At 49.3% G+C, this 25,937-nt stretch overlaps 1 protein-coding gene across 13 annotated transcripts in view; it reads left to right on the forward strand.

The window, feature by feature from the left end:
• Positions 1–25,937, forward strand: part of LOC108312166 (MHC class II transactivator) — a 56,931-nt gene that overhangs the window by 4,380 nt on the left and 26,614 nt on the right. For 3 of the 13 annotated variants that reach the window (XR_005202064.1, XM_017539948.2, XM_017539949.2), the window contains exons 2-5: positions 22,071–22,220; positions 22,461–22,556; positions 25,412–25,474; positions 25,665–25,745. Coding sequence is in view for 12 of the 13 variants with exons in the window: in XM_017539948.2 (XP_017395437.2) it covers positions 22,071–22,220; positions 22,461–22,556; positions 25,412–25,474; positions 25,665–25,745 (390 nt within the window). In the remaining variant the exon portion in view is untranslated. Of the gene's footprint in view, positions 1–2,668; positions 2,971–3,074; positions 4,622–15,880; positions 15,975–22,070; positions 22,221–22,411; positions 22,557–25,411; positions 25,475–25,664; positions 25,746–25,937 lie in introns of those variants that run through there. The other 10 variants (XM_017539950.2, XM_017539951.2, XM_037742514.1 and 7 more) reach the window with 9 other exon arrangements.

The following is a 25,937-nucleotide window of genomic DNA, read 5'->3' on the forward strand; positions in this document are numbered from 1 at the left end:
CAGCAAGGATGCAGGTATTTTAACAGAAAGGAAGCCTGAGGTGGGCTTCTCTCCTCCTCCTGCTCTTTGCCCCCATTCACTCAGTGCCAAGGTTGTCATTCTGCCTCTGAGCCATTCTGCCCCCTCCCTCTCCATCCCCACACCCTCGCTGGCCTCTGCTGAAATTCAGGTGCACCTCTGCTCCTGGCTGGGTACCACTGCCATTCATATCTAGCCTCTCTACCCTGGGTGCTTCTGGGTACCAAAGGGCAGACTCTGCCATCAGCCAAACACACAGGTAGATGTGTGTCAGCTGCCCTGCTCAGAGACCTTCTGCATTGACACAGGCATGATCAGGTTCAGGTCTTGTGAGAAGACCCGGGTCTAGAGGAGTCAGGGAAGATGTAGATGAGGAAGGTGGGACTGAAATGAATCTCTGGCACAGGGAAGAGGTACCAGGCAGCTGCTGTCATCCAGGTGAGAGACGGTAGGCCTGGCTGGCCCATTCTAAGCTCCAAAGCTACCTTGGCCATTGGGCTGAAGGTGGGATGGGAGGGGCATCAGAGCCAGCTGTCTCTGAGAACAGAAAGGAACCCCCATATGGGGCCTCAAGACAGCTGAGCAGTCAGAGGTGACTCTCCCATGGCACCAGGTCTTGGGAGAATGAGACTTTTTAGAATTTTTTTTTTTTTTTTTGAGATGGAGTCTCTCTCTATTGCCCAGGCTTGAGTGCAGTGGCACAATCTAAGCTCACGGCAACCTCCGCCTCCCGGGTTCATGTGATTCTCCGGCCTCGGCCTCCTGAGTAGCTGAGATGACAGGTATGTGCCATCACGCCCAGCTAATTTTTGTATTTTTAGTAGAGGCAGGGTTTCGCCATGTTAGCCAGGCTGGTCTTGAACTCCTGACCTCAAAGCCTCCCAAAGTGCTGGGATTACAGGCATGAGCCACTGTGCTCGGCCCTTCTTAGAATTTCTGACATTCACCATGTCTGTTTTGTTAGCCCAACCAAGCAAGGCTATTTCAAAATGACTCTTGGCATTTCTTTTTTGTCTGTCAACTTCCATCCCCCTTTCCATGCCAGGACTTCTGAAAACAGTGAAGGCTTCAAAGTAATCACCTTACAAAGAAGGGCATTACTCTCATTTCACATTTGGGGAAACTGAGGACCACAGAGGGGAAGTAAAGACGCCAAGGTCACACACCTGCTAATAAGTTCCCATCCAGTGCTCTGGCAGCAAAAATGCTTGAGGCACAGGAGTCATGGTTTCCAAACCCTCATTTCTGTACCGCCTTCCTCAGTTTTATCTTTTCTGCATAACATCTTACGATTATTTATGACAGCGTTCTTCCTTGAACCCACTCACCTTTTTTACCCTCCCTCTCTCCCTCCTTTCCTCCCTCCCTCCTTCTCTCCCTTCCTCCCTCCCTCTCTCTCTCTCTTTCTCTCTTTCTTACTTTTTATCTAAGACAGTCAGGATATCACTCTGTTGCCCAGGCTGACGTGTGTGGCGTGATCATAGCTCACTGCAACCTTGAACTCGGCACATGCGATCCTCCCACCTCAGTCTCCAGAGTAGCTGGGACTACAGGTGTGCACCATCATACCTGGCTATTCAAAAAATATATATTTGTAGAAAAATTAGCTTGGCATAGTGGCGGGTGTCTGTAATCCCAACTACTCAGGGGGCAGAGACAGGAGAATCACTTGAACCGGGGAGGCAGAGGTTGCAGTGAGCCGAGATCATGCCATTGCACTCCAGCCTGGCAACAAGAGTGAAACTCTGTCTCAAAAGAAAAAAACTTTATTTGTAGAGCTAGGGTCTCACTACTTTGCCCAGGCTGGTCTCCAAGTCCTGGCTTCAAGCAATCCTCCTGCTTTGGCCTCCAAAAGTGTTGGAATTACAGGCATAAGCCACCAGACCCAGCCATCTACTTGATTTTCAAATAAAACTTTACATCCCATTATAAAGGGAAAAGAATGGCAAAAACAGGAGGTAACTATTAAACAAGAAAGCAGAGTGATGTTATTAAACGCTAGCCAGGACCGTGGACTATGGAAGGCTCTGGGGTTAGAGAGCTACTATCTATAGAATGGGGTGATTATGCATTAGAAGAGGTGTTAAAGGCATGTTAGCAACAAGCTGAGACTTTCTCCTTGATGCCATCAGGCGGATGGGCAGAGACTTGAAAAGACACTGCCTTTCTCCCTGTGAGAGTCAGTATTATTTAGCATCACATCGGTGGGTCACCTCAAACCGTCTGGCTATAAGGGTGGTTTTCCACTCTTGCAGGTGTAATTTATGTTTCAGTCCAATGTCTTGGGATGAGAATGACGGGTGGGTCATTTATGATCTCCAGGGAAATTCAGGGCAATTTGGTGTGGGGGTCGGCATGGTGAGCACCTGTACCCATGTAGAGGGCAGGGGCATCCAAGAAGCCCCTGACAGAGGCTCTCAGCTTGTCTTGAAGCATTTGGGGGAGCTATGATACTGGCCCCATCCTGCAGAGGATGGCAGATATTGGCAGCTGGCACCGGTGTGCTTCTGTTGTGATCATCATTTGTGAATGTCAGAGTGTTGAAGTTTCCCCCAACAGACTTTCTGTGCTCACCAAATTCGATCCACAATAAGGAACTGAAATTAATATCAGAGGTGTGGGGAGGGCTTAAGGGAGTGTGGGAAAATTAGAGGGTGTTCAGAAACAAGACCGCTTGGGGCCAGCTTGCAGGGAGAGTTTTCCGCCGGTCCCTCATTTGTTTCTTTGCATGTTGCCTTAGCTCCCTGGGCTCCCTACTGGCGACTGGTGTAAGAAGGCAGGCTAGTGATGAGGTTGAGTGCTTCTGAGCTGGGCACCTGAAGGCATCCTTGGGGCAGCTGAGGGCACGAGGAGGGGCTGCCAGACTCCAGGAGCTGCTGGCTGGCTGGGATTCCTACACCATGCGTTGCCTGGCTCCACGCCCTGCTGGGTCCTACCTGTCAGAGCCCCAAGGTAAAAGGGCTGGGAAAGCATCTTAATTTAGAATGTGGTCTCGGCTGGTCCTGCTGTACCAGATAAACAGAGAAACCACTCTGAATTGGGGGTGGGGGGTGAGGGTGAGAAGGGGATTCTGTGTTCTGCTGGGGCGGGCCTTTGGAAGATGTGAAGGAGTTGTCTATTTCGTTCCACCGGAGGGAAGCTTCAGGTCAGCCAGGTGCCTGGAGTGTCAACCCTGTGTCAGCACTGAAGGAGCATAGAAGTCCAACTTTCAGTTAGTATATCGTTAACTCTCAGTATGCTGGCCTGGCTTCGCCAATAGCAAGGTCCTCTCACCTCACTGTCTGTCTTCGGGTCAATACTGAGGGGTGCCTCTGCAGGACAGGACCTCTGCTAGGCCCTGCCCTATCCCCATCCCCAGAGAAGCAGGGAAAGAAAAACTAGAGTCAGCCTCGAGGTGTAGCTGTTGGGTCCTCGGCAGCTGGCCAGAGCTGGTGGATGTTGCCCTCCCCCGTTTCCAAATGGTGTTATTTGAATAGGGACAGGGGACAGGGGGACAGATGGTGGCACCGGCTCTAAAGGCAGTATGGCAGCTGCACTATTGGCTGGGAAGGGTGTGCCCCCACGGAAGTTGCTTACTTTCTCTGAGTCTCACGTTTCCTGGACTGCAAAATGAACCTGTGGGAAAGTCTGTATGACAGGGAAAGGAGGAGGGACCTAGGGCAGTGCCCAGTATTTTGCAGGAACTGAATATCATCACAGGAGCTCAGTATTATTGGCATTGCTGTTGTCGGATCATTAAAGGGGTGGTACCCCTTTTCTCAGGCTCCTCTGAAATGTCCGGTTTCCTCTGAACCCAGAGACTGATGACAAGTCTGCCGGTGTCGTTGGGTGCAGCCATAAGTTGCTGGGGGGAGTGTTTGAGGGGGAGAAGTCAGAGGGGGCTTTGCCCTCCTCCCTCAATTCCAGATGAGGAAATTCAGGCTTGAAAAGGGAAAGAGAGCACCTCAAGATCTCATCCCTAGAGGACCCAGCAGCAATCCATTAAAAAGGAAGGCAGGGCTCTTGCCGCTGAGGGTGTGGTCATTGGAACAGAGGTTTTCCATCTATGGAAGGTCCCTGAGGGATTTTTCTTTTCCTTCCTAGGGCCAGCGTAAGAGGAGCGAATGGCTCCGCTAGCTCATCTCAAGAGTTATGTGCCCTGGGAGGTGGTTTGCCACTTTCACGCTAGGGCTGAGTTGGAGAGAAACAGAGAGCCACCCAGGGTGAGGGGAGGAGCTCCCAGCAGGTCGAGATTTGCCGATCACTTGCCCAAGTGGCACCCTAGCTCCTGGATCCTGGCTCCTGGCTCCTGGCCTGGGGATCTCCCCGAAGTGGGGCTGGCTACTGTGAGGAGCCTGTTGGAGGCGGGGACCTCTTGGAGGGCCCAGGCAGTTTGGCTGCTACTTCTGATAAAGCACGTGGTGGCCACAGTAGGTGCCTGCTTGCTCCCCAGCCTGGCCCGAGCCCAGTGCTGCAGAGAGAAAGTGAAAGGGAAAAAGAACTGCGGGGAGGCGGGAAGGTAGGATGACCAGGGGACGAGCAGCCCCAGACTCGCCGCGGCGCCGGAGCAGCTGGCGGGAGGGAGAGGCCACAGGCAGCGCGCGCTGGATCCCGGGGAACGGCGGTAGGTGAACAAAGTCTCCTCGGCAGCCCCTAACGGATCCCGGGGAACGGCGGTAGGTGAACAAAGTCTCCTCGGCAGCCCCTAACGCCGGGCTGTTAGCTACTTGCTCAAGGTCACACAGCAAGGCTGGGAGGAGGCGGGGTTGGAATATGCAGAAACAAGGCTCGGGAAACACCTGGTTTCCAGCATCCCTGGAACTACTCCGCGCGGGAACCGGGAGCCAGTAACCCACAGCTTGGCTTGCTGTGCCCAGAGTTCCGGGGCCGCGGCTGAGCGGGTGGCGGGAAATGTGGAGAGGCTGGGGAGCAGATGGGGACCGCAGTGCAGACACATACCCTCGGCCACCCTTGGCGGACTCCGAGCGTCCCGGGTCCTGCAGAGGTGCGCACCTGCACACGGAGGGGAGCACGCGCCCTCACAGTACGCGGGAACTTGGACCAGGGTCGCCTTTTTCTGAGCCTCAGATTCCCTGTTGGGTCAGGTCATATTCCTGCTGTAACTCTGGAATCTGGGTATCTGGCTCTCCAGGTGGGGGCTCCTGCGCAGGGAGGCAGTAGGGAGTTTAATAGCCAGAGGATAGGAGAAGTCCTCAACTCTCTTTGACCATCTTGGCGAAAGTGTGTGTCGTTGGGGGTGAGAGGGATACCCCGGAATGAAACGATCTCTTTATCTCTCACTTCTCTATCTCATTTTTGGGGTCCTGAGTCACACCCTCTAAGGAGAGACGCTAAAGGGCCCCGGAAAGCCAGCAGGCGATTGCGGGGGTGGGAGTGGGAGGTTGGTTCTCCCTGGGGTCCAGGAAAGCCGGAATCCGAGCCACCATGCTTAGCTTTGTCTGGAACTCTTAAAACCTGCGGTCCTCCCGAGTCCCACAGCCCCTCTTTCCACCCTAGATGGCACAGGAGAGGTGGCAAACACCTAGAAGTCCAAGGCATGGCTCCCTCCCCAATAGTAGCCAGGAGTTTTTAACTTTGCCAGGAAGTCTTCAATCTCTGCTCTCCACTCCAAAGCAAAAATAAATAAATACTCCTGAGTGAGTTTAAGGAAATTGGCGCTTCTTCCTCTTGGAGGAAAAGCAGCCAAAGGACCTTGACTCCAACAAATCATTGCCTTGCAAACCCCCGGCTGCCTTAAATGAGGACCTGGTCTCCAAGAATCTCAGAACGACTTCAGAGATGATTGATAGGGTATCCCAGGCTCCCCACATGTGAGCTCACCTGGGATGATCAACCTGTTTAGGATGCAGCTTCCCGGGCTCACCCCCAGGTGCCCTTGGCTAGGCCTGGGGTGAGGCTGAGACCCCGTAGTTTAAACCATCTACCCCAGGTGACACCAATATTCGTTTGTGATTCAAAAGTCCGACAAGGTACTGAGACACTGGGAGGCACTGATTCGATCTAATCTTTCTCCCTCTCTCTCTCTTTTTTTTTTTTTTTTTTAAGGCGGAGTCTCGCTTTGTTGCACAGGCTGGAGTGCAGTGGCGAGATCCTGGCTCACTACAACCTCCACCTCCTGGGTTCAAGCGATTCTCCTGCCTCAGCCTCCCGAGTAGCGGGACTACAGCCACCCGCCACCCTGCCCAGCTAATTTTTGTATTTTTAGTAGAGACAGGGTTTCATCATGTTGGCCAGGGTGGTCTCAAACTCCTGACCTTGTGATCCGCCCACCTCGGCCTCCCAAAGTGCTGGAATTACAGGCGTGAGCCACCTCACCCGGCCGATGTGGTGTCATCTCTTTACTCTCTCCCTGTTACAAAACCTCCAGTGGAAATGGAGTCCCGGGAGGTGTTTTGTTTTATTTTGCTTAAGGTCACATAGCAAGCAGTTTGCAGAGGCAAGATTTAAACCCCAGTCTACTGAGAACCCAGTCCAGTGCAGCAAACAGATGCGAACCTCCGCAAACCTCCCAGGTGGTCAGAGAGAAACCTCTTGACAGCCAGTCTGTCTGATGGCTGGGGCTTGGTTTCATGTCTTGTGACCCCTGCCTCAGTTACACTGAGAAGAGGAGAGTCAGAAAATTAACCCAAGGACATTCTGCGTCAGTGTGAGGCAGTCAGGGAAGTGGCTGGAGGGAGGTGGGAAGCTTCTGGACCTAGCCTCAGATTTGCCTTGAGTCACCCTGACAAATGACTTCCCCTCTCTAAGGGTCATCTATAAAACAGATAAACATGAGAGCTTGCTTGATGTCTGATGTGCACAGAAAAAGCACTTTGGAAAACCATCAAAGAATATTCATGCATTGGGAATAATTATTACAGATCCTAAAGGGATTGTTTAGAAAGATCAGAGAGGGGCTGGGTGTGGTAGCTCAGACCTGTAATCCCAGGGAGGGATTACTTTGGGAGGCTGAGGTAGGTGGATCACTTGAGGCCAGGAGTTCAAGACCAGCCTGGGCAACATGGAGAAACTCCATCTCTGCTAAAATATAAAAATAAAAATAAAATAAAAAATAGCCAGGCATGAGAATGGCTTGAACCCGAGGCGGAGATTACAGTGAGCTAAGATTGCACCACTGCATTCCAGCCTGGGTGACAGAGCAAGATTGTGTCTCAGAAAAAAAAAAAAAAAAAAAATCAGAGCGGAAAGCAGAGGCAGACAGGAAGATTCCAAAGACCAGGACACACACAGTTAAAAGACAGTTTGGAACGAGGCATTAGTTCCCACCAATTGTCATAGGAAGGACACAGATACTTTACAGATTCCTTCAATCCTTCTTACATCAAGGACAAAGTCTCTGATTTTGTCTGATCTTCCACAACACCCTAATGCTTGGAAGATTTCTTTTAACAAGGGAGTAGAGAAGGGGACATTATTTTACTAACATTGCTTCTTTTTCAACAGCATGTGATGCACTGGTTTGGTTTTGCTTTTCCATTTATAAATGGAAAAACATTTTATTATTGTAAAATCGTGGTAAAATTTACCATTTTAGCCTCTTTCAAACGTACAATTCAGTGGCATTAAATATTTCAAACTGTTGTGCAATCCCCACTATCATCCATTTCCAGAACTTTTTCATCATCCCACACTGAAACTCTACCCACTAAGCAATAAATCCCCCCTGCCCCTTTCACCCAGCATGGTAACTCCTACTTCCTGTCTCTACGTTTTGGGCTGCTCTAGATACCTCCTATAAATAGAATTATACAATATTTGTCTTTTTGTACCTGGCTTCTTTCACTTAGCATTATGTTTTCAAAGGTTCATCCATGTCGCGGCATGTGTAATTCCTTTTTATGGCAGAATAGCATTCCAATACGTGGTTAGCCCATATTCTGTTCCTCCATTCATCTGTGGATAGACACTTGGGTCGTTTCTACCTCTTGACTATTGTGAATAATGCTGCCGGGTACATGGGTGGACAAATATCTGTCTGACTCCCTGTTTTCAAGTCTAGAAAGCTTTCTTTTAAAATGGGTCTATTTAAGTTTCTATAAAAAGTTAATTTAAGGAAAATACTAAGGTAAATTGTAGAACAGCGGGTATGTCAATATGACCCAAAGAAATGTAATGATGGAATACAAACGCCTGCAGTTTGGGAAATGGGTTTAGAGGAAAGGCCTGGAAGCTACTATAAAATCTAGGATGAGGGTCTGGTGACTACCAGATCAAGGGCATGGCAGCAGAGGGCAGCTGAGAGACTTTAGGAAGGAAAGATAGAAGAATTAAGAAAGAGGTCCAGTGCAGTGTCTCATGCCTGTAATCCCAGCACCTTGGGACGTCAAGGCAGGTTGATGACTTGAGACTAGGAGTTCGAGACCAGCCTGAGCCACATAGTGAGACCCCCATCTCTACAAAATTAGAAAAGAAAAATTTAGCCGTGCATGGTGGTGCATGCCTGTAGTCCCACTTGGGAGGCAGAGGTGGCAGGATCCCTGTAGCCCGGGAGTTTGAGGTCACAGTGAGCTATGATCATATCACTGCACTCCAGCCTGGTCAACAGAGCAAGATCTTCTCTCTTTAAAAAAAAAATCCATAAATAAATAAAAATAAATTTTTGAAAATACACATTCCAAGCCAGGCATGGTGGCTCACAGCTGTAATCACAGCACTCTGGGAGGCCGAGGCAGGCAGACCACCTGAGCTCAGGAGTTCAAGACCACACTGAGTAACATGGTGAAATCTCGTCTCTACTAAAAATACAAAATTAGTTGGGTATGGTCGCACATGCCTGTAATATCAGCTACTTAGAAGGCTGTGGCAGGAGAATCGCTTGAACCCCAGAAGTGGAGAATGCAGTGAGGCGAGATCATGCCACTGCACTCCAGACTGGGCAACAAGAGCAAAACTCCATCTCAAAGTAAAAAAAGAAAATACAGATTCCTGGGCCCAGCCACAGACTCCCTGAATAGAGCCACTGGGGGTGAGGCCCAGGACGCTGTGTGTTTAGCACCCTTCCCAAGTAATTCTCATTCACAGCAAAGCCTGCCAACGGCTGGACTCCATTGTGAGATCTCAGCAAGCAGGACTGGCTCATGGTTCATTTTGGGGTCTCCAGCGCCCAGCAGAGTGGAGGTGGGGGTGGGGGGCATGTTGAATAGAGCCAGATGAATCAGGACTGGAGTGCGGGGCCTGCCTTTGCTAACTGCAGTCACGAGATCCTCATCACGCCACCCGCTACCCCAGCACCAGGGTCAGGTTCCCTTCCAGGAAAAACTTGTTGGACTCATTTCCAGATCATTGGCTACATCTAGGAGTGTTGTGGTATGCAGAGGGACGGCCACCTGAAGCTGGGACAGACCAGGCAAGCGGGGAAGGGGACTCTTATCCCAACCCTGCATTCTAGACAGGGACTGAAGGTCTCCTGGCTGCAGCTCATACACCTCCTTTTCCTTCTCATCCTGGGACCACCAGGACCCTCACCCGCAGTAACTTTACCATTTACTGGCAAACGCACAAGGTGGAGATGACGTGTCCTTTGAGTGTTAAGATTTTCCAGCCGGGCGCAGTGGCTCACACCTGCACTTTGGGAGGCCGAGACAGGCAGATCACAAGGTCAGGAGTTCGAGACCAGCCTAATCAACATAGTGAAACCCGGTCTCTACTAAAAATACAAAAATTAGCCAGGTATGGTGGTTAGCGCCTGTAGTCCCAGCTACTCAGGAGACTGAGGCAGGAGAATCCCTTGAATCCAGGAGGCGGAGGTGGCAGTGAGCTGATACCACGCCATTGTACTCCAGCCTAGGTGACAGAGTGAGACTCCATCTCAAAAAGAAAAAAAAGATTTTCTAAGTTGCTGTGAGGTTGATGTCCTCAATCAGAACCCAGAGAAGACAGGTGACTTGCCTGAACTTTCATAGGGGGCATCTATGGTGTCTTTTGTGGGGTTCTGTAGCATTTCCAGGCCCCTCTTGGAGGAAAAACAGAAGTAAGTTGTCCCAGGTCAGATTCCCTGGGAAGCCAGGTAGGAGATGGAGATTTGTACATAGGAGGTTTACTGGGGACATTCACAGGAGGGAACACCGGAAAGAAAAGGGAAGAAAGCAGGGTTGGGAAGCAGCAGGAGTTGGGGCGCAATGCAGTCACAAGAGAGTCTCAGCCAATCTCACAGGGAGCACTCAGGCTGGGACAACAAGGAAGCTAGACCTTCACACCCCCATCCACCCCCTGCTCCCCTGCCAGGCATAGCCTCCTCCATGATCGGCATTCTGCACCAGACGAATACATTTGTTATAACCAGTGAACCTACACTGATGCATCATTGTCACCCAAGGTCCATGGTTTGTTTACATGAGGGTTCACTCTTGGCATTATAGATTCTATGGGTTTGGACAGATGTATGATGTCATGTGTATGACATTATAGTATCACATAGATGCATTTCACTGCCCTAAAAATCCCTGAAAATCCCATGCTCTGTCTATTCATCCCTCTCTTTCCCCCCCCATAACCCTGGCAAACCCTGACCTTTTTATCTCCATCATTTTGCCTTTTTCTTTTTTGGGGGGGGCGGTGATGGAGTTTTGCTCTTGTTGCCCAGGCTGGAGTGCAACGGCGTGATCTTGGCTCACCACAACCTCCACCTCCTGGGTTCAAGTGATTCTCCTGCCTCACCTACTAAGTAGCTGCGATTACAGGCATGCACCACCACACCTAGATAATTTTGTATTTTTAGTAAAGACTGTATTTTTCCATGTTTGTCAGTCTAGTCTCAAACTGCCAACCTCAGGTGATCCGCCTGCCTCAGCCTCCCAAAGTGCTGGAATTACAGGCACGAGCCACCCCACCCGGCCCATTTTGCCTTTTTCAGACAAATAGCTGGAGTTACACCGTGTGCAGCCTCTTCAGATTAGCTTCTTAGACTTGGTGGAGTTGTGTGTTTATTGTTCAAAATTATTTTCATGTATTTATTTATTTTTGAGACAGGGTCTCACTCTTTCGCGCAGGCTGGAGTGAAGTGGCACGATCACAGCTCACTGCAGCCTTGACCTCCCCAGGCTCAAGGGATTCCCCCACCTCAGCCTGCTGAGTAGCTGGGACTACAGACGCACACCACCACACCCAGCTAATTTTTGTATTTTTTGTAGAAATGGAGTTTTGCCATGATGTCCCTGTTGCTCTCGAACTCCTGGGCTCAAGTGATCTGATCCACCCACCTCGGCCTCCCAAAGTCCTAGGATTACAGGCATGAGCCATCATGCCCAGCCTGAACTGTGTTTTTAAACTGTACGCTGTGTAGCTTAGGCAAGAGAGATTTCAAGGACAGAATTGAGCCCTGCTTCTCCTTGCCCCAATCACCCATCTCTTCCAAACCATCATTTTTTCAGAGCTAAAAGGTATCTGAAAAGGGCCTCTAAGCCACGGGTGTCAAACACAAGAACCAAAAAGACCATAATGATGTCAATGTGTCCAGGCAGAAGGCAATAGGAAGTAGTGGGGCCTCTGGTAATCCTATTTAATCATAGTGCTCTACCTTCATCTGCTCAGGAATTTAGGATCCATGTGAAATTTCATCTGAAAACGACTGCTCTTGTGTGATCCTCTTATTTAACAGATGAGGGCCCTGGGGACCAGAGAGGGGAACAGGCTTGCCCAGGATCACACAGCATCTCAGAAGCAGAGCAGTCCCCAGATCTCAGGTCACATGACTCTCTGAGTCAATTCCATCCCACCAAGCTAATGTAAACACAGCCGTTTCCATGGCTGAGCCAGTCCTTCTTTCTTTAAACTGCTTCCAACTGCTGAGAAGCCCTTTGGCCAGGGACTGGAGCCAATTTTGCTTTAATTTCCAACTTTCCTGCTCCGAAGTTACTTTGTGCTGCCACAGGTTGGTTGGTTCAAACCCAAAGGGCAGGGAACTGCAATAGAAATCCATTCAAGGGCACCGGAATCCGGACGACAAGGAGAAGCAGCAGGCAGGTGTCAGTAGGCAGCCGCTCTTTGCATCCTGCAATTCCCAGAGAGCTTACCATTCATCCATTCATTCATCCATTTATTCATTCAATTATGAGACAGGTTCTCACTCTGTTGCCCAGGCTGGAGTACAGCGGTACAATCATTGCTCACTGCAGCTTCAAGCTCCTGAGCTCAAGCCATCTTCCCGCCTCAGCCTCCCAAGTAGCCAAGACTACATGGGCACTCCACCACACTCAGCTCATTTTTCTTTCATTTCTGAATAGATGGGGTTTCACCATGTTGCCCAGGCTGGTGTCAAACTCCTGGTCTCAAGTCATTTTCCTGCCTCTGCCTCTCAAAGTGGTGGGATTACCGGCGTGAGCTCAGACAGCTTTCCTCTTAATCACCTTTCCATCTGAACTGGCACCAGAGCGGGGAAGGTGCACCCAACACCCCAGATGCTGCAACCTCAGTGCTTTCTGCTCCTTCTCTGTGTGGAAGTGGCCTGTTTGGGCACCCAGGACCAGCCCCTTCCAAAACCCTCTGTAGAACAAGACCCTCCTGTGCACCTCAATTCCATTGCAGGACGGGACAGAATTGAATCCCGCTTCTCCCTGCCCCAATCACCCATCCCTCCCAAGCCATCATCTTTCCAGCAGGTCAGAGCTAGAAGGGACCTGCGAGGGCCTCCAAGCCCCTCCAAGGGTAATAAATCTGAGTGCCAAAGGGGATATAATGATGTGAAATGTGTCCAGGCAAAAGGCAATAGGGAGTAGTGGGGTCTCTGGTAACAGTTGTGTGTGGTGGTAATTGACACACACACACACATATTGGCTTAGAAAACAAAACAAGTAGGCCTACCGACCAGATTCAACTTCTGATTTTGAAGCCAAGCCCTCATAGCACATGTGAGAAGCCTGCAGGTCAGAGAGGGGATTCAGACCCAACCAATAGCAATATTTCCAGACCTCTCCTGACATGAAGCTCATTTGACCTCCTGACCCCATTACACACATATATATGCCCACACAGGTATGTACACACATGCACATGTCTTCCAGTCTCCCTGCCTTGAGGACAAATGATCAGATCCTGCATCTTTTCCAGGTCCATAAGCCCCGGAGTGTTGCTACATGCCTCAGTTTCCTCTCTGTCTCCTATGACCTCCTCATGCCACTCCCGGAAGTGAAAGTCTTGAGTGAGACCGTCGTTTCTCTAAGTCGTCTCTCTGTCTCATTTTCCTGGGATACCTACACTTGGTTGGCCAACAGCAGGCTGGACAGCGAGGGGCTTCCTCCTCTACATCCATCTCCTCCCCCAACCTGTTCATGTCCAGCGTGTTCTTATCTCTTCCCCAGGACTGTGGGCTCTTGGGCACAAGTCAAGCCATCCCCACACAGCCTATAGGGTGGCAAGAGCAGAGGTGTGTTTCTTTGTGAGCATCTCTAGGTTCCAGGCTCTGTGTGGTTGGTGAGCCACAGAGGTACCGATGCCACCCCATGAACCCTCCTGTTTCTTTTCTTTTCAACTCTTGGGCCGTTAAACCTTTGATTAACTGCATAGCCCACCCCAGTTCATAGTACACTATGCTCTTTGGTTCACCTGAGGGATCGCTCTTCATTAATGTCTCTACTTCCCGTTCTGGGTACCCATTCTAACGCATTTCAGGTGTATTCTTCTGTTTGTGTGTGCTCTCATAAAACATGTTTTCCACTGGGTGCCGTGGCTCATACTTGTAATCCCAGAAGTTTGGGAGGCCGAGGCAGATGAATCACCTGAGGTCAGGAGTTCAAGACCACCCTGGCCAACATGGCAAAAGCTCGTCTCTACTAAAAACAAAAATTAGCTTGGTATGGTGGTGCACACCTGCAATCCCAGCCATGTGTTGCTTTTTAAGGTGCATGTGTGTCACTCTGCTCATCTGGAAGATCTGGAGCTCTTATAGAGCTCATCCAGTTTCTATTGAGACAGAGTCTCGCTCTGTCACCCAGACTGCACTTGATCTTGACTCACTGCAACCTCCACCTCCCAGGTTCAAGTGATTTTCCTGCCTCAACCTCCCGTGTAGCTAGGATTAGAGGCACATGCCACCACACCAGCTGATTTTGGTATTTTTAGTAGAGATACAGTTTCACTGTGTTGGACAGGCTGGTCTCGAACTGCTGACCTCAGGTGATCTGCCTGCCTCAGCCTCCCAAAGTGCTGGGATCGCAGGTGTGAGCCACCACCCTTGGCTTGAAGCCTCCTCGCAGGTCCCCTCTAGCTCTGACCTGCTGGAAAGATGATAGCTTGGGAGGGATGGGTGATTGGGCAGGGGGAGGCAGGATTCGATTCTGTCCTGTCCTGCAATGGAATTGAGGTGCACAGGGAGGTCCTCTTCTACAGAGGGTCTTGGAGGGGACTGGCCCTGGGTACCCAAGCAAGCCAGTTTCACACAGAGAAGGATCAGGAAGCACTGAGGTTGCAGCATCTGGGGTGTTGGGTGCACCTTCTAGCTCTGGTGCCAGCTCAGATGGAAAGGTGACAGTATTATAGTGTAGTATCTCTCCCCTAAAATGTCATCGGGGTCTACATTGCAAGCCTCTTGGCAGGGACCGTGTGGTCAACTTCTTTGGGGCCCCTAAGGCACTGAGCTCAGTGACTTTCTTATGGGGTGCTCCGCAAATCATTGTTTTACAGCTTTACAGGGGAAAAGTGAGACATGTTTGTTAGAGTTTATCTGGAGGACTACAGGGTACATGAGGAAAAGGGGAACTCATTTGAACTATTGCCCCTGCAAAGAAGCTGTTTGGGGTCTGGTCACGGTACATAGGCATTCCTAGGTTCCTGACTTCCCACCCCCCTCTGGCCCCCGGAAGCAGCTTGTCATGAGGTTGGAGAGCAGGATGGTGTGGTCAGGGGAAAGGCAAAGGAGAAAAGACGGCCAGACAATGAGGAATCAGAATCTCAAAACGACCCAACTGAAGGGGCTCCCACACTCACTGAAACGGAAGCTCAGAGGGCTAAGGTAATGTACTCAGGATCAAAGGTAGAGCAGAAACTCAAACCGTATCTCTAGGTACACAGTTAAGAGGTCTTCCAATTACTCCTCAGGAGGCGAAGTTCATGGTCAAGACTAGGGAAATATGCCTTCTCTTTTTTTTTTTTTTTTTTTTTGAGACAGAGTCTCACTCTGTCACCCAGACTGGAGTGCAGTGGCGTGATCTTGGCTCACTGTATCCTCCGCCTCCCGGGTTCGAGCAATTTTCCTGCCTCAGCCTCCTGAGTAGCTAGGATTACAGGCACCCACCACCATGCCCGGCTAATTTTTGTATTTTTGTAGAGATGAGGTTTCACCATATTGGCAGGCTGGTCTTGAGCTCCTGACCTCAAGTAATTTGCCCACCTCGGCCTCCCAAAGTCCTGGGATTACAGGCATGAGCCTCCATCCCCGGCCTCCTTCTCAAGCTCTTTAATCATAGTTCAGAGCAGTGCTGGAGGCTTTTAGGGGTAGCAAAAGAGCCTCCTTCTCCCTTGCAGTGCCTCCTTACACCCTCAAAGATAGACTCCCCTCCTCTGGGAAGAAAGCATTTAATAAACTGGACGTGATCTCAGTGGCGGCATCTATAAAATGGGTATAATCATACCAATCTCCCAGAGTTGCCATTAGTGGTTGAAAGAGAATAGTAAATGCAAGATATCCAGCACAGCCCCAGACACGAAGAACTCTTTCCTTGTCACTGTCACAGAGGTAAGAAGCAACTAATAATAATGATGGCCATCACACATATTGTCCTCACCATGCAGAAGTTTTGTAGTTTTGTGCTGCTGTAAGCTACTTGTCATTTAGCACTTGCTGATCACCAGTCCCTTTTCTAAGGGCTCCATGCGACTTAACTTCCCTAATTCTTATGAGTTGCCAATTATCATTATTCCTATTTTACAGATGAGGAAACTGAGGCTCTAAGTGGTTTAAGAAATGAACTTGTGGCCGGGCGCGGTGGCTCATGCCTGTAATCCCAGCACTTTGAGAGGCCAAGGTAGGGGATCACCTGGGGTCGGGAGTTCAAGACCAGCCTGAACAACATGGCGGAACCGCATCTCTACTAAAAATACAAAAATTAGCCAGGTGCAGTGGTGGACACCTGTAATCCCAGTTGCTTGGGAGGCTGAGGCAGGAGAATTGCTTGAACATGGGAGGTGGAGTTTGCAGTGAGCTGAGATTGCACCATTGTACTCCAGCCTCAGTGACAGAGCAAGACTCTGTCTCAAAAAAAAAAAAAGAACTTGCTCAGATTGTAGTGGGTTGTTTGGGAGGGGTAGTCTCAACATCGGCAAATTTCACCCCAAAGCTCACCACCGGAGCTCCCAGCCATTTCCCACCAGCCGAGACGGAACATCATGCGGCACACAGAAGAGCTACATCCACTGATTTCAGGTTGCTTCGGTCTGAGTTAGAACACTCCCGCAACACTTGATTTTCCTCGGGGGAGAGAGAAATGAATTGTTATGTCAGATACCTGTTTAGTATTAATACTTGGTCTTTCAAGTCCTGCATGCAGTGTGAAGTGGGGATGAAAATGAACCCCAAAAGAGGACTTTTGGTGGCCAAAAGATGAGGAACATTTTCTCAAGTTAGACGTGGAAGGTGGTGGCCCTGGAGAAACAGCTTCAAAGAGGACCTTCTAAAAATACTTCCCGTTTACCAAAAAGACACAAACCGCACCTCTGCCCTGCCCCCAGATGGCTGCTCAAAAGGAGAAATTGTCTTGCCACCACACCTCCCCTCCCTGACTGAGGGCACCACCCCAGGGTGGCGGGGGGGACCAAGAGCAATCCAAAAAGGCTATCGAGTGGGCTGAGGCTTTGGAGATGGGTAGTTTGGTTCAAATCTCAGCTCACACATCTCTCTGAGCCTGTCTCTTCTTCTGAAAAAAATAGGAATACAAATAGCTGAGGTGTAAGTTAGACCAAATGGGGAATGTCTGTAAGTCATGTCATTTGCTGCCTGGCACTTGCTGGGCACTGTGAATTCTAGTTCAGTATCATTGCCGGGGATGGAGAGAGCCTGCCATGTGCAGAAACATGCTGAGAGCTGGGAGGAGGTAAGCTAGAGGGATGTGGTCCCTGCCCTCCACGGGCTGGGGGGTAGCTGAACGGCTCTCTCTCTTGCCATAGGATGACCAGGGCCATCTTTTTCCTCTACCCTCCTCTAGTATTGTGGGTTGGAGAAGGAGTGCAATGAGGGGGCCTTTGAAGCACCTCCTAAGCATCTGTAGGCATAGGAAGCTTGGCTCTGGGGATAGAGGAAGGTCCCAGGCCAAGATCCAAGTAGATCTTGATGTGACTGGGAGGCAGCTATGGTGTTGTGGGGAAACCTAGAGTCTCAGGCCTGAGTCTTAGCTTTGACACCCCCTAATGTAATGAGCTTCCTTTGACTGTGGGCTTCTTACATAGCTGGCATGCCACACAGAAGTTCCCTTGGCCTTCAGATGATCCTGTAGGGCAGTCATTCTGTTTGTTTGTTTGAGATGGTAACTCACTCTGTTACCCAGGCTGGAGGGCAGTGGCATGATCTTGGCTCACTGCAGCCTCCGCCTCCCAGGTTCAAGTGAGTCTCTTGCCTCAGCCTCCTAAGTTGCTGGGATTACAGGAGTGTACCATCATGCCCAGCTAATTTTTGTATTTTTAGTAGAGATGGGATTTCGCCATGTTGCCCAAGCTGGTGTTGATCTCCTGACCTCAAGTGATCCCCCTGCCTCAGCCTCCCAAAGTGCTGAGCTGCAAGGCAATCTTCATTCTCCAGATCTAATGTTGGGGAAACTGATGCTCAGAGAGGTCAAGTGACTTGGCTAAGACATCACAGCCAGGATTCAGACTCAAGCTCCTAAACCACGTGACCTTGAACAAGCCATTTCACTGCAGTGTGTGAACCTCCTCCAAGATGAAATGGGCATAACACTCTATCCTGCCTTTTCCTCAGAGCTCTGTGGGAACTCAGATGGGGAGAGAGGCAGAAGTCCATTGTGAGCTGCAAATCCTGCTCACCCAAGAGGAAGTACTTAAGGTACAGGAAGTACTTCCTTTAGTCTTAAGGAAGCAGGGAGAGGGTTGCTGAAATGTGTATTGGGGACTTCCAGGAGTGGGTTTCCTCTTGTCCAGGTTGAGCCAGTGACACAGATCTTAGGCCCCCTGGTGACTTTCTGCCCAGGCAACTTCTCTGTGGTGGTGATGGGGTGTGTGGCCAGGTCATTCAAACTCTCCTGCTGGCTGTACTGTAGGCTGTGGTTTTTGTTTTTGTTTTTTGACACAGTCTGGCTCTATCACCCAGGCTGGAATGCAGCCTCGACCTCCTGGGCTCATGCGATCCTTCCACCTTAGTCTCCCAAGTAGCTGGAATTACAGGCACGTGCCACCACAGCCGGCTAATTATTGTGTTATTTGTAGAGATAGGGTTTCGCCATGTTGCCCAGGCTGGTCTCAAACTCCTGGACTCAAGTGATTCTCCTGCCTCGGACTTCCAAAGTGCTAGAGTTTCTACAGATGTGAGCCACCATGCCCAGCCTGCGGAGGGCTTTCTTCTTCCTATGAAGTCTGAGGGTCCCCTGATGCAAAAGAACAGAAAGCTTGGCTTCACAAAGTTTGACCTAGGAGGAAATGGAAGGGAAAGAGTCCCTTTGTCACTCACAGAGGTAGGAAGTGAACTAATAATAACGATGGCCATCACAGATACTGTCCTCACCATGCCAAAGTTTTGTGTTGCCTTCAGCTACTCTTCATTCAGCCCTTACTGATTGCCAGTCTCCATTCTAAGGGCTCCACGCGACTTAACTCCCCTAACTCTTATGAGTTGTCAATTATCATTATTCCCATTTTACAGATGAGGAAACTGAGGCTCCAAGTGGTTTAAAAAATGAACTTGCCCACGTTGCAGTGCGTTGGTAGGTAAGGGTAGTCTCAGAGTTGGTCAATTTTGCCCTAAAGCTCACGATACTTGCCTTCTTTCCCTTCTCAATGTATTTCTCTGACTGCAGGCTTCATCACACGGCAATGTCATTTAGAGCTTGAAGAGATTGTCAATAAGTGAGGGTGGGCTAAATGTCTCCAGGTTCCTCCCACCATGTCCCATCTGTGATGTGGCCTGCGTCTCTATGCTTGGGCCTAGATAGGACAAGGGAGATTATTTTATTGGGTACATTTTGATTGGAGGAAACAGCACCAGCCTGGGAGTCTTGTGGGAGGGGCAGGGGAGAGCAGGTGCAAGGTTAGCCACCAACAGGCCACGGGGTCTTGTGGAAGTCATGTCCTTCCCAGGGTCTCAGTTTTGTCATCTGTAGAGTGAAGTAAAGAGATCAAGCTTAAAGGTCCCTGGCAGACCTGATGCCCTGTCAGAAAACTGAGTTAGGGTAATTTGCCCAAAGTCCAAAGTCACACAGCTCATTCACAAAGTTGCTAGGGTCAGTCTGGAGCTCTTGTTAGGAGATCACACTGCTTCAAAGAGGAGGCAGATTCCTGCCACGTAGGTTCTCCATAAAGACCACAGGTGGAATGGGAGGCGGGCAGCAGGCAGGAGTGGGGGCAAGGGAGTCTTCTCTCACTGCTCTGAGAGAACAGTCAGCTGTGTGCCTGTGTCCCAGAACAAGGTGCTGGAAGGGGTGGAGCATCCCACCCCACCCCCACCTCCCAGCCTTGGCCCCGCTCCAGGGAAAGGGTGGTGGCCGCATCTTTCAGTTCTGCTTCCTCCAGTCACGGCTGGCTGGGACCTCGCTGCACGCCAGTTATGTTTGGGTTCCTGCAGCCCCTACTCCGCTGTCATGAACAAGCAGCCCCTGTCAGTGCCTCAGGTTGGGCTGGAAAGATAATTCTCTGTGACCTCCGGGGTCTGTGCTGAGCCCCTCGATCGGCAGTGAGAAAATGAGTCTCTGGGCCGGGCGTGGTGGCAGGCGCCTGTAATCCCAGCTACTTGGGAGGTGGAGGCAGGAAAATCACTTGAACCTGGGAAGTGGAGGTTGCAGTGAGCCGAGATTGCACCACTGCACTCCAACCTCGGTGACAGAGTGAGACTCTGTCTCAAAAAAACAAAACAAAAAAAAAGAAAAGAAAAGAAAAGAAAAGGAAAGGGAGCCTCTAGAATGGGGTGACAAGTTGCATGTGTGTTTTCTCATGAGCTTAACCTTCAATTCATTCTCTTCTGGGCCCAGGACAGGGCAGTAGCAGGCTCCCTCAGGTCCTCCAGCTTCAGGGCCAGCTGTCCTCTTACCTCCTCCAGGAAACTCCCTTTGTTTCCTTCTGGCCTTCATCTGCATGCCATGTGTGGTGTGTTGAAAGGTGGACCCCCCAAAAGACATGTCCATGTCAAATCCCTGGAACCTGTCAGTGTGACTTTATTCGGAAAAAGGGTCTTTGCAGATAAAATTAAGGGCCTGGGTGCAGTGGCTCACATCTGTAATCCTGGCACTTTGGGAGTGCTGAAATGGGAGGATCACCTGAGGTCAGGAATTCAAGACCAGCCTGGCCAACATGGCAAAACCTCATTTCTACTAAAAATACAAAAATGTGCTGGGCATGGTGGTGGGCACCTGTAGTCCCAGCTACTCAGGAGGCTGAGGCAAAAGAATCGCTTGAACCCGGGAGGCGGAGGTCGCAGTGAGCCAAGATTGCACCACTGCAGTCCAGCCTGGGTGACAGAGACTCCATCTCAAAAAGAAAAATACAGTTCAATGATCTTTTTGAAATATTCACAGAGTTGTGCGGCCATCTCCCATCCTCACAGTCAATTTCAGAACATTTCATCACCCCCCAAAGAAACTCCATGCTCATCAGCAGTTGTTCCCCGTTTTCTTCCAAAACTGCTCTCTGCCATGCCCTAGGCAACCACTAATATGCTTCCTTTAAAAATAATAATAGTAATAACAGAGATAGGATCTTGCTATGTTGCCCAGGCTGGTCTTAAACACCTGGGCTCACTGTCTCAGCCTCCCAAAGTGCTGGGATTTCAGGCTTGAGCCACCATGCCCCACCCCTTCTACTTTCTGTCTCTATGGATTTGTTAATTCTGGACATTTCAAATCAATAGAATCATACAATATGTGACCCTTTGTGTCTGGCTTCTTCAGTTGGCATTTTTTAAGGTTCATCTACATTGTAGCATATATCAATGCTTTCTCCCTTTAGTGGTGGAATATTTTATTGCATAAATAAGCAATATTTTGTTTGTCCATTCATTTTTTGAAGGATATTTGGGTTGTTTTCATATTTTGGCTATTATGAGTTATGCTTCTATGAACATTCATGTACATGTTTTTGTGTAGATATATCTGGGGTTTTTGTTTTGTTTTATTAATACATAATATTATACATATTTATGGGGTACACTTGATTATTTATTACATGCATAAAATGTGTAATAATCATGTCAGGATATTTGAGGTATCTACATCTGGGATTGTTTAAAGATTAAATGAAATAGCATCAAAAGTATTTAATATGCCCTTCAAAAAATGATGATGAGGAAATCTTAAAATCTGCTCAGATTCCTTCGGTTTACATATTAGGAAACTGAGGCACAGAAAAGAGAAGAGACTCAGTCAAGGCCACCCAAGGCAGTAGAGCACTGCAGTTAAATGCAGGGCCTTTAGCAGGACTGTCTGGGTTCAAATCCTGGTTCCGGTTGGACATGGGTTTCCTTACATAAATCACTTCACCTCTCTGAGCCTCTGTTTTCTCATATGCAAAGCGAGGATAACAATAGTGCCTTCCTTACATGGTTGCTGATACAAGGATTAAATGTGCCAGCTCATGCCTGGCATATGCCTTATAAATCTTAGCTGTTACCATTCGTGGCAGTGCCAAATGCGGGACAGGTCTCCTGACACTCTGGTGTGAGATTGATGGAATCCACACTTCCCAGTTCCCTTTTCTACCTCCTGGTATCTTCTCATGTGGTTATAAGTTCCTTGGAGGAAGGGAATGTGGCTTCCTCTGCCCACCACCCTGAGCATGTAAGAAGTGCTGAATGAGCACTTTTATTCACTCCTCGCATCCCCAGCCCTCACCAGCTGCGAGTTGTTGTAGGTGTCAATCTTCTGCCTCTTTCTAACACCCTGGAAGCTGACTGAGCATGTCTTCCCTCCCAGGCAGCACACAGTGTGCCACCATGGAGTTGGGACCCCTAGAAGGTGGCAGCTACCTGGAACTTCTCAACAGCAATGCTGACCCCCTGCACCTCTATCACTTACATGACCCAATGGACCTGGCTGGAGAAGAAGAGACTGAGTTTCACTCAGGTGGGCCCTCTTCCCTCTGCCCTCTCCCTGTATTCCCCACCCCTCAGCTTGCTGTAGAGATGGCAATCCGGGGAAGTTCCTGCCCCTGTGCTCCCGTCAGCACCAAGGACAGCTCTCGCGTCTGTGGACCGCTTGCTGAAGATGAGGTCCATCTGCCAGCCCTACCCTGCCTCTCCCTCCTTCCCCACCAGCCCTCTTCCCAGAAATTTCCTGCTTCATCCAAGGGACTTTTCCTCCCAGAAACTGACATGGACACCATCAACTGTGACCAGTTCAACAGGCTGTGGCATGACATGGAAGGGGATGAAGAGACCAGGGAGGCTTATGCCAGTATCGGTGAGGAAACGTGAGCCCAGAAAACAATAGTCAAGGGAAAGGGTTCTTTGCTATCACTTGTCAATCTCACCCATTCATCATGAGCCACGGCAGGCCCCTCCCATGGAAATCATGGCAAGAAAGATACAGAGTAACGAGTGGAAGAGGTGGGAGATGGAGGCCAGTGTGGGAAATAGGCCCCTTCACTAATGACCACCAGGCAAACAAAATCTCATGTATATATTCTACACCTCCATTTCTACACCCATTTCTGTTTCTTGCTCTTCTGTCCATCCTTTCTACAAAGCCCACACCGTACACCTCTTTCCCTTTTCCCCCCAGCTCCTTAGCCAAGCTACTTCAGCATTTGTAATAACTAGCATTTACCGGATACTCATAGTATTTTCATTGCTGTCCGTACATTATCATCTGGAATCCTTACAACAACAAAGGAAATGCATATTATTAGTTTCTGTCTTTTACAAATGAGGAAATTGAGGTTTAGAGAGTTGAAACAACCTAACCAAGTTTGCATCAGAGAGAGTAATGTGCAGATCTTAAATTCTAACCTAGATCCTTCTCATTTCAAAGTCTCCATTTTCAACTACAAAAAAAGAAAGTGTCTGGGGTTGGAAGGTTTGCTAAAGCTTAAGCAGAGAAGCTAATGTGCAGCTTTCAGACAAGGGCAGAACTCTTGGGGAGAGGTGGTGGTGGTGTTGCTGTTACTGGTTTGTTTTCTGGGAAAGGGAAATGGGATAGAGAATCCCTTCCCACCAGCATCACCACCATCTCATACAGAGCCTCTGTTGAATTAGAAAACCGTGCCCCTCTTCTGGAGGATGCAGTCCCTACCAGGAAGTAACTGCTTGGCTAGCAAAGTGCAAGCTGGATTCCTGCCCCCATTTTCCCTGTTGGCGAGGGCACCCTTGCACAGTGAACAACCTGCAAAATGGTTCTTAGTGGTGCTCTTCCTGGCAACCCAGGAGCTGCATCATTCAGCACTCCTGTGCTCGATGCAAATGTGGCTAATTTTTCCCCAGGGCACAGTTTACTGAACATCATACAAAAGAAGAAAATGGAGGAAACATAATTGTTCATGTTTCCGAAATTACAGAACTGAGAGCCATCTGACTGCTTCCTTCCTTCCCTGGGAATTTACAAGGGAGAAAGAGAAGTGATTGGGGCAGAGGACAATTGCATTTCTTCACAACTGGAGGCAGTCATTAAGGATTTGGGCATGTCATAGGATTTGGGTTTTTGTCTTTTTCTTAGGGGCATCTCCACAGACAGTGGAAGCTGCCTAAGCAAGTAGCTGAGGCAAGTAGATGAGGCAGTCCAGTTTCTGTTGCTTAGAATAACATGCTGATACTGAGTGATTTATAAAGAAAACAATTATTTCTTAATGGTTCTGGAGGCCGAGAAGTCCAAGGTTAGGGGTGGCATCTGGTGAGGACCTTCTTGCTGTTAGAGACTCTCTGCAGAGTCCCAAGGCAGTGCAGGGCATCATGAGGCAAGAGGTTTCAGTGTGAGTCTCTGTTCCTCTTCTCATAAAACCACTAGTCTTACTCCCATGACAACCCATTAACTTATTAACTTCTTTATTCACTAATTCATGAACAGATTAACCCATTCATGAGGGAAGAGCACCAATCACCTCTTAAAGGCCCCACCTCTCAGTGCTACCACATAGGAGATTACACTTGTACATGAGTTTTGGAGAAGACAAACATTCAAACCATAACAGGCAGAATCACCCAAGTCTGCTCCTGAAGTCTATGGGTGTTCTCCCTGCTTCTAGAAGGTGAAGCCCAGGCCTGGGAAAGTATTCTTTTGCAGCATCCTGAAATATGACCTTAGCTTCCAAATGTGTAAGCTGGAGATAATAAATCACATCCACCATCATGGGAAGGTTGTAAGACTGAATCAGTTACAACGTGAAGCATTTAGAAAAGGAATTTGCACAGAGTAAGCAGTAAGGAAATGTTAGGTACTACCCCACCACCACCATCATCATCACGCCACCATTATCACCATCTTAGGTTTCATCATCTTCATTATGGCCATCGTTCCATTCCTCAGCTCAAAAGCCTTCTATGGCTCCCCATTTCTTATAAAACCAAGTCCTAACTTTCCCTAACATGAAACTTCGACCGCTATCACATTATCTCTGAGGGTTTTCTAAACATACTCTGAACATCTTTCCTCACTCTGTCACTATGACCCAGAAAGCTATCCACATTCTCCTTCTCCCAGACTCTGCCCCATCTTTCAAGCTCTGACTCCAGGATCCTTTCCTCCAGGAAGCCTTCCCTGATTGCCCCATCCCACTATACACTTTTTTCTCTTACCTCATGTCATGATGCCTGTATTCCAAGGGCTCAAAGCCATGTACACCTTTATATAGTTAGCACTATTTATTGAGTGCCTACTGTATACCAGCTACTGTGGTGGATGCTCTAGATGCAGAACCTCTATTCATCATGGGTAGTAGGCATTATTTATTCACCTTACACAGATGAGGAAATGGGGGCCCAGAGTGCTTAAGTAACTAGCCCAGGATTGCACAGCTAGTAGGGCTAGTGGAGAGTAGAGATGGAATTTGAACCCAAATCCCACGGCAACTCTACCACTCTGCCTTGCTCTTCTTTGTAGCAGTGGATAAGTTTTCATGGATACATACCTCACTCTTTCAATTAGATTAAGAACCCCTGAAGCATCCAGGTTCATTCATTTGTTTGATCATTTATTCATTCAACAAACATTTCTTGAGCCCCCACTGTGTGCCAGGCCCAGAGGGTCCCCAACCCAGGGCCTGGCACACAGTAGGCCTTCAGTGAGATCTTGTTGGTTGACTGCACTTTTTCTTGTCTGGGCAGCGGAACTGGACCAGTATGTGTTCCAGGACTCCCAGCTGGAGGACCCAAACAAAGACATTTTCAGTACGTTTGTTGGGGGGTGGGAAGGTCTTGGTTCAGCCTGAATTTCCTGCCTTGTTCCTTCGGGGGTGCCTTCATACCTGACCGCCATTCATCGATGGGCAGCCAGACCCCTCTCCCCAAGGTAGGGACAACAGAGGCTCACCTTGGGCTTCCATTGATTGTGCAAGTTGGTCTCTGGTTTTTCTCAAAGTAGAGCACATAGGACCAGATGAAGTCAGTGACAGTGTGGAGACGCCGGCAGAAGTTGGGCTGAAAAAAAGTCAGAAAAGACGTGAGTGAGCCCCTCCCTGATCCACTCTAGCCTTGCCTGAGACCTGGCCTTTCCTTGACTCCAGGCCTGCTGTGGTTCCAACTCGCTTTCCTCTCTAAGTCCTGTCTCGTTGGGAGGCCCTTTCAAAGCCAACAGGAGGGGCTGGGTGCTGTGGCTCATGCCTGTAATCCCAGCACTTTGGGAGGCTGAGGC

Source organism: Cebus imitator, unplaced genomic scaffold, assembly GCF_001604975.1.
Source record: "Cebus imitator isolate Cc_AM_T3 unplaced genomic scaffold, Cebus_imitator-1.0 Scaffold122, whole genome shotgun sequence".
NCBI classification, from domain to species: domain Eukaryota; kingdom Metazoa; phylum Chordata; class Mammalia; order Primates; family Cebidae; genus Cebus; species Cebus imitator.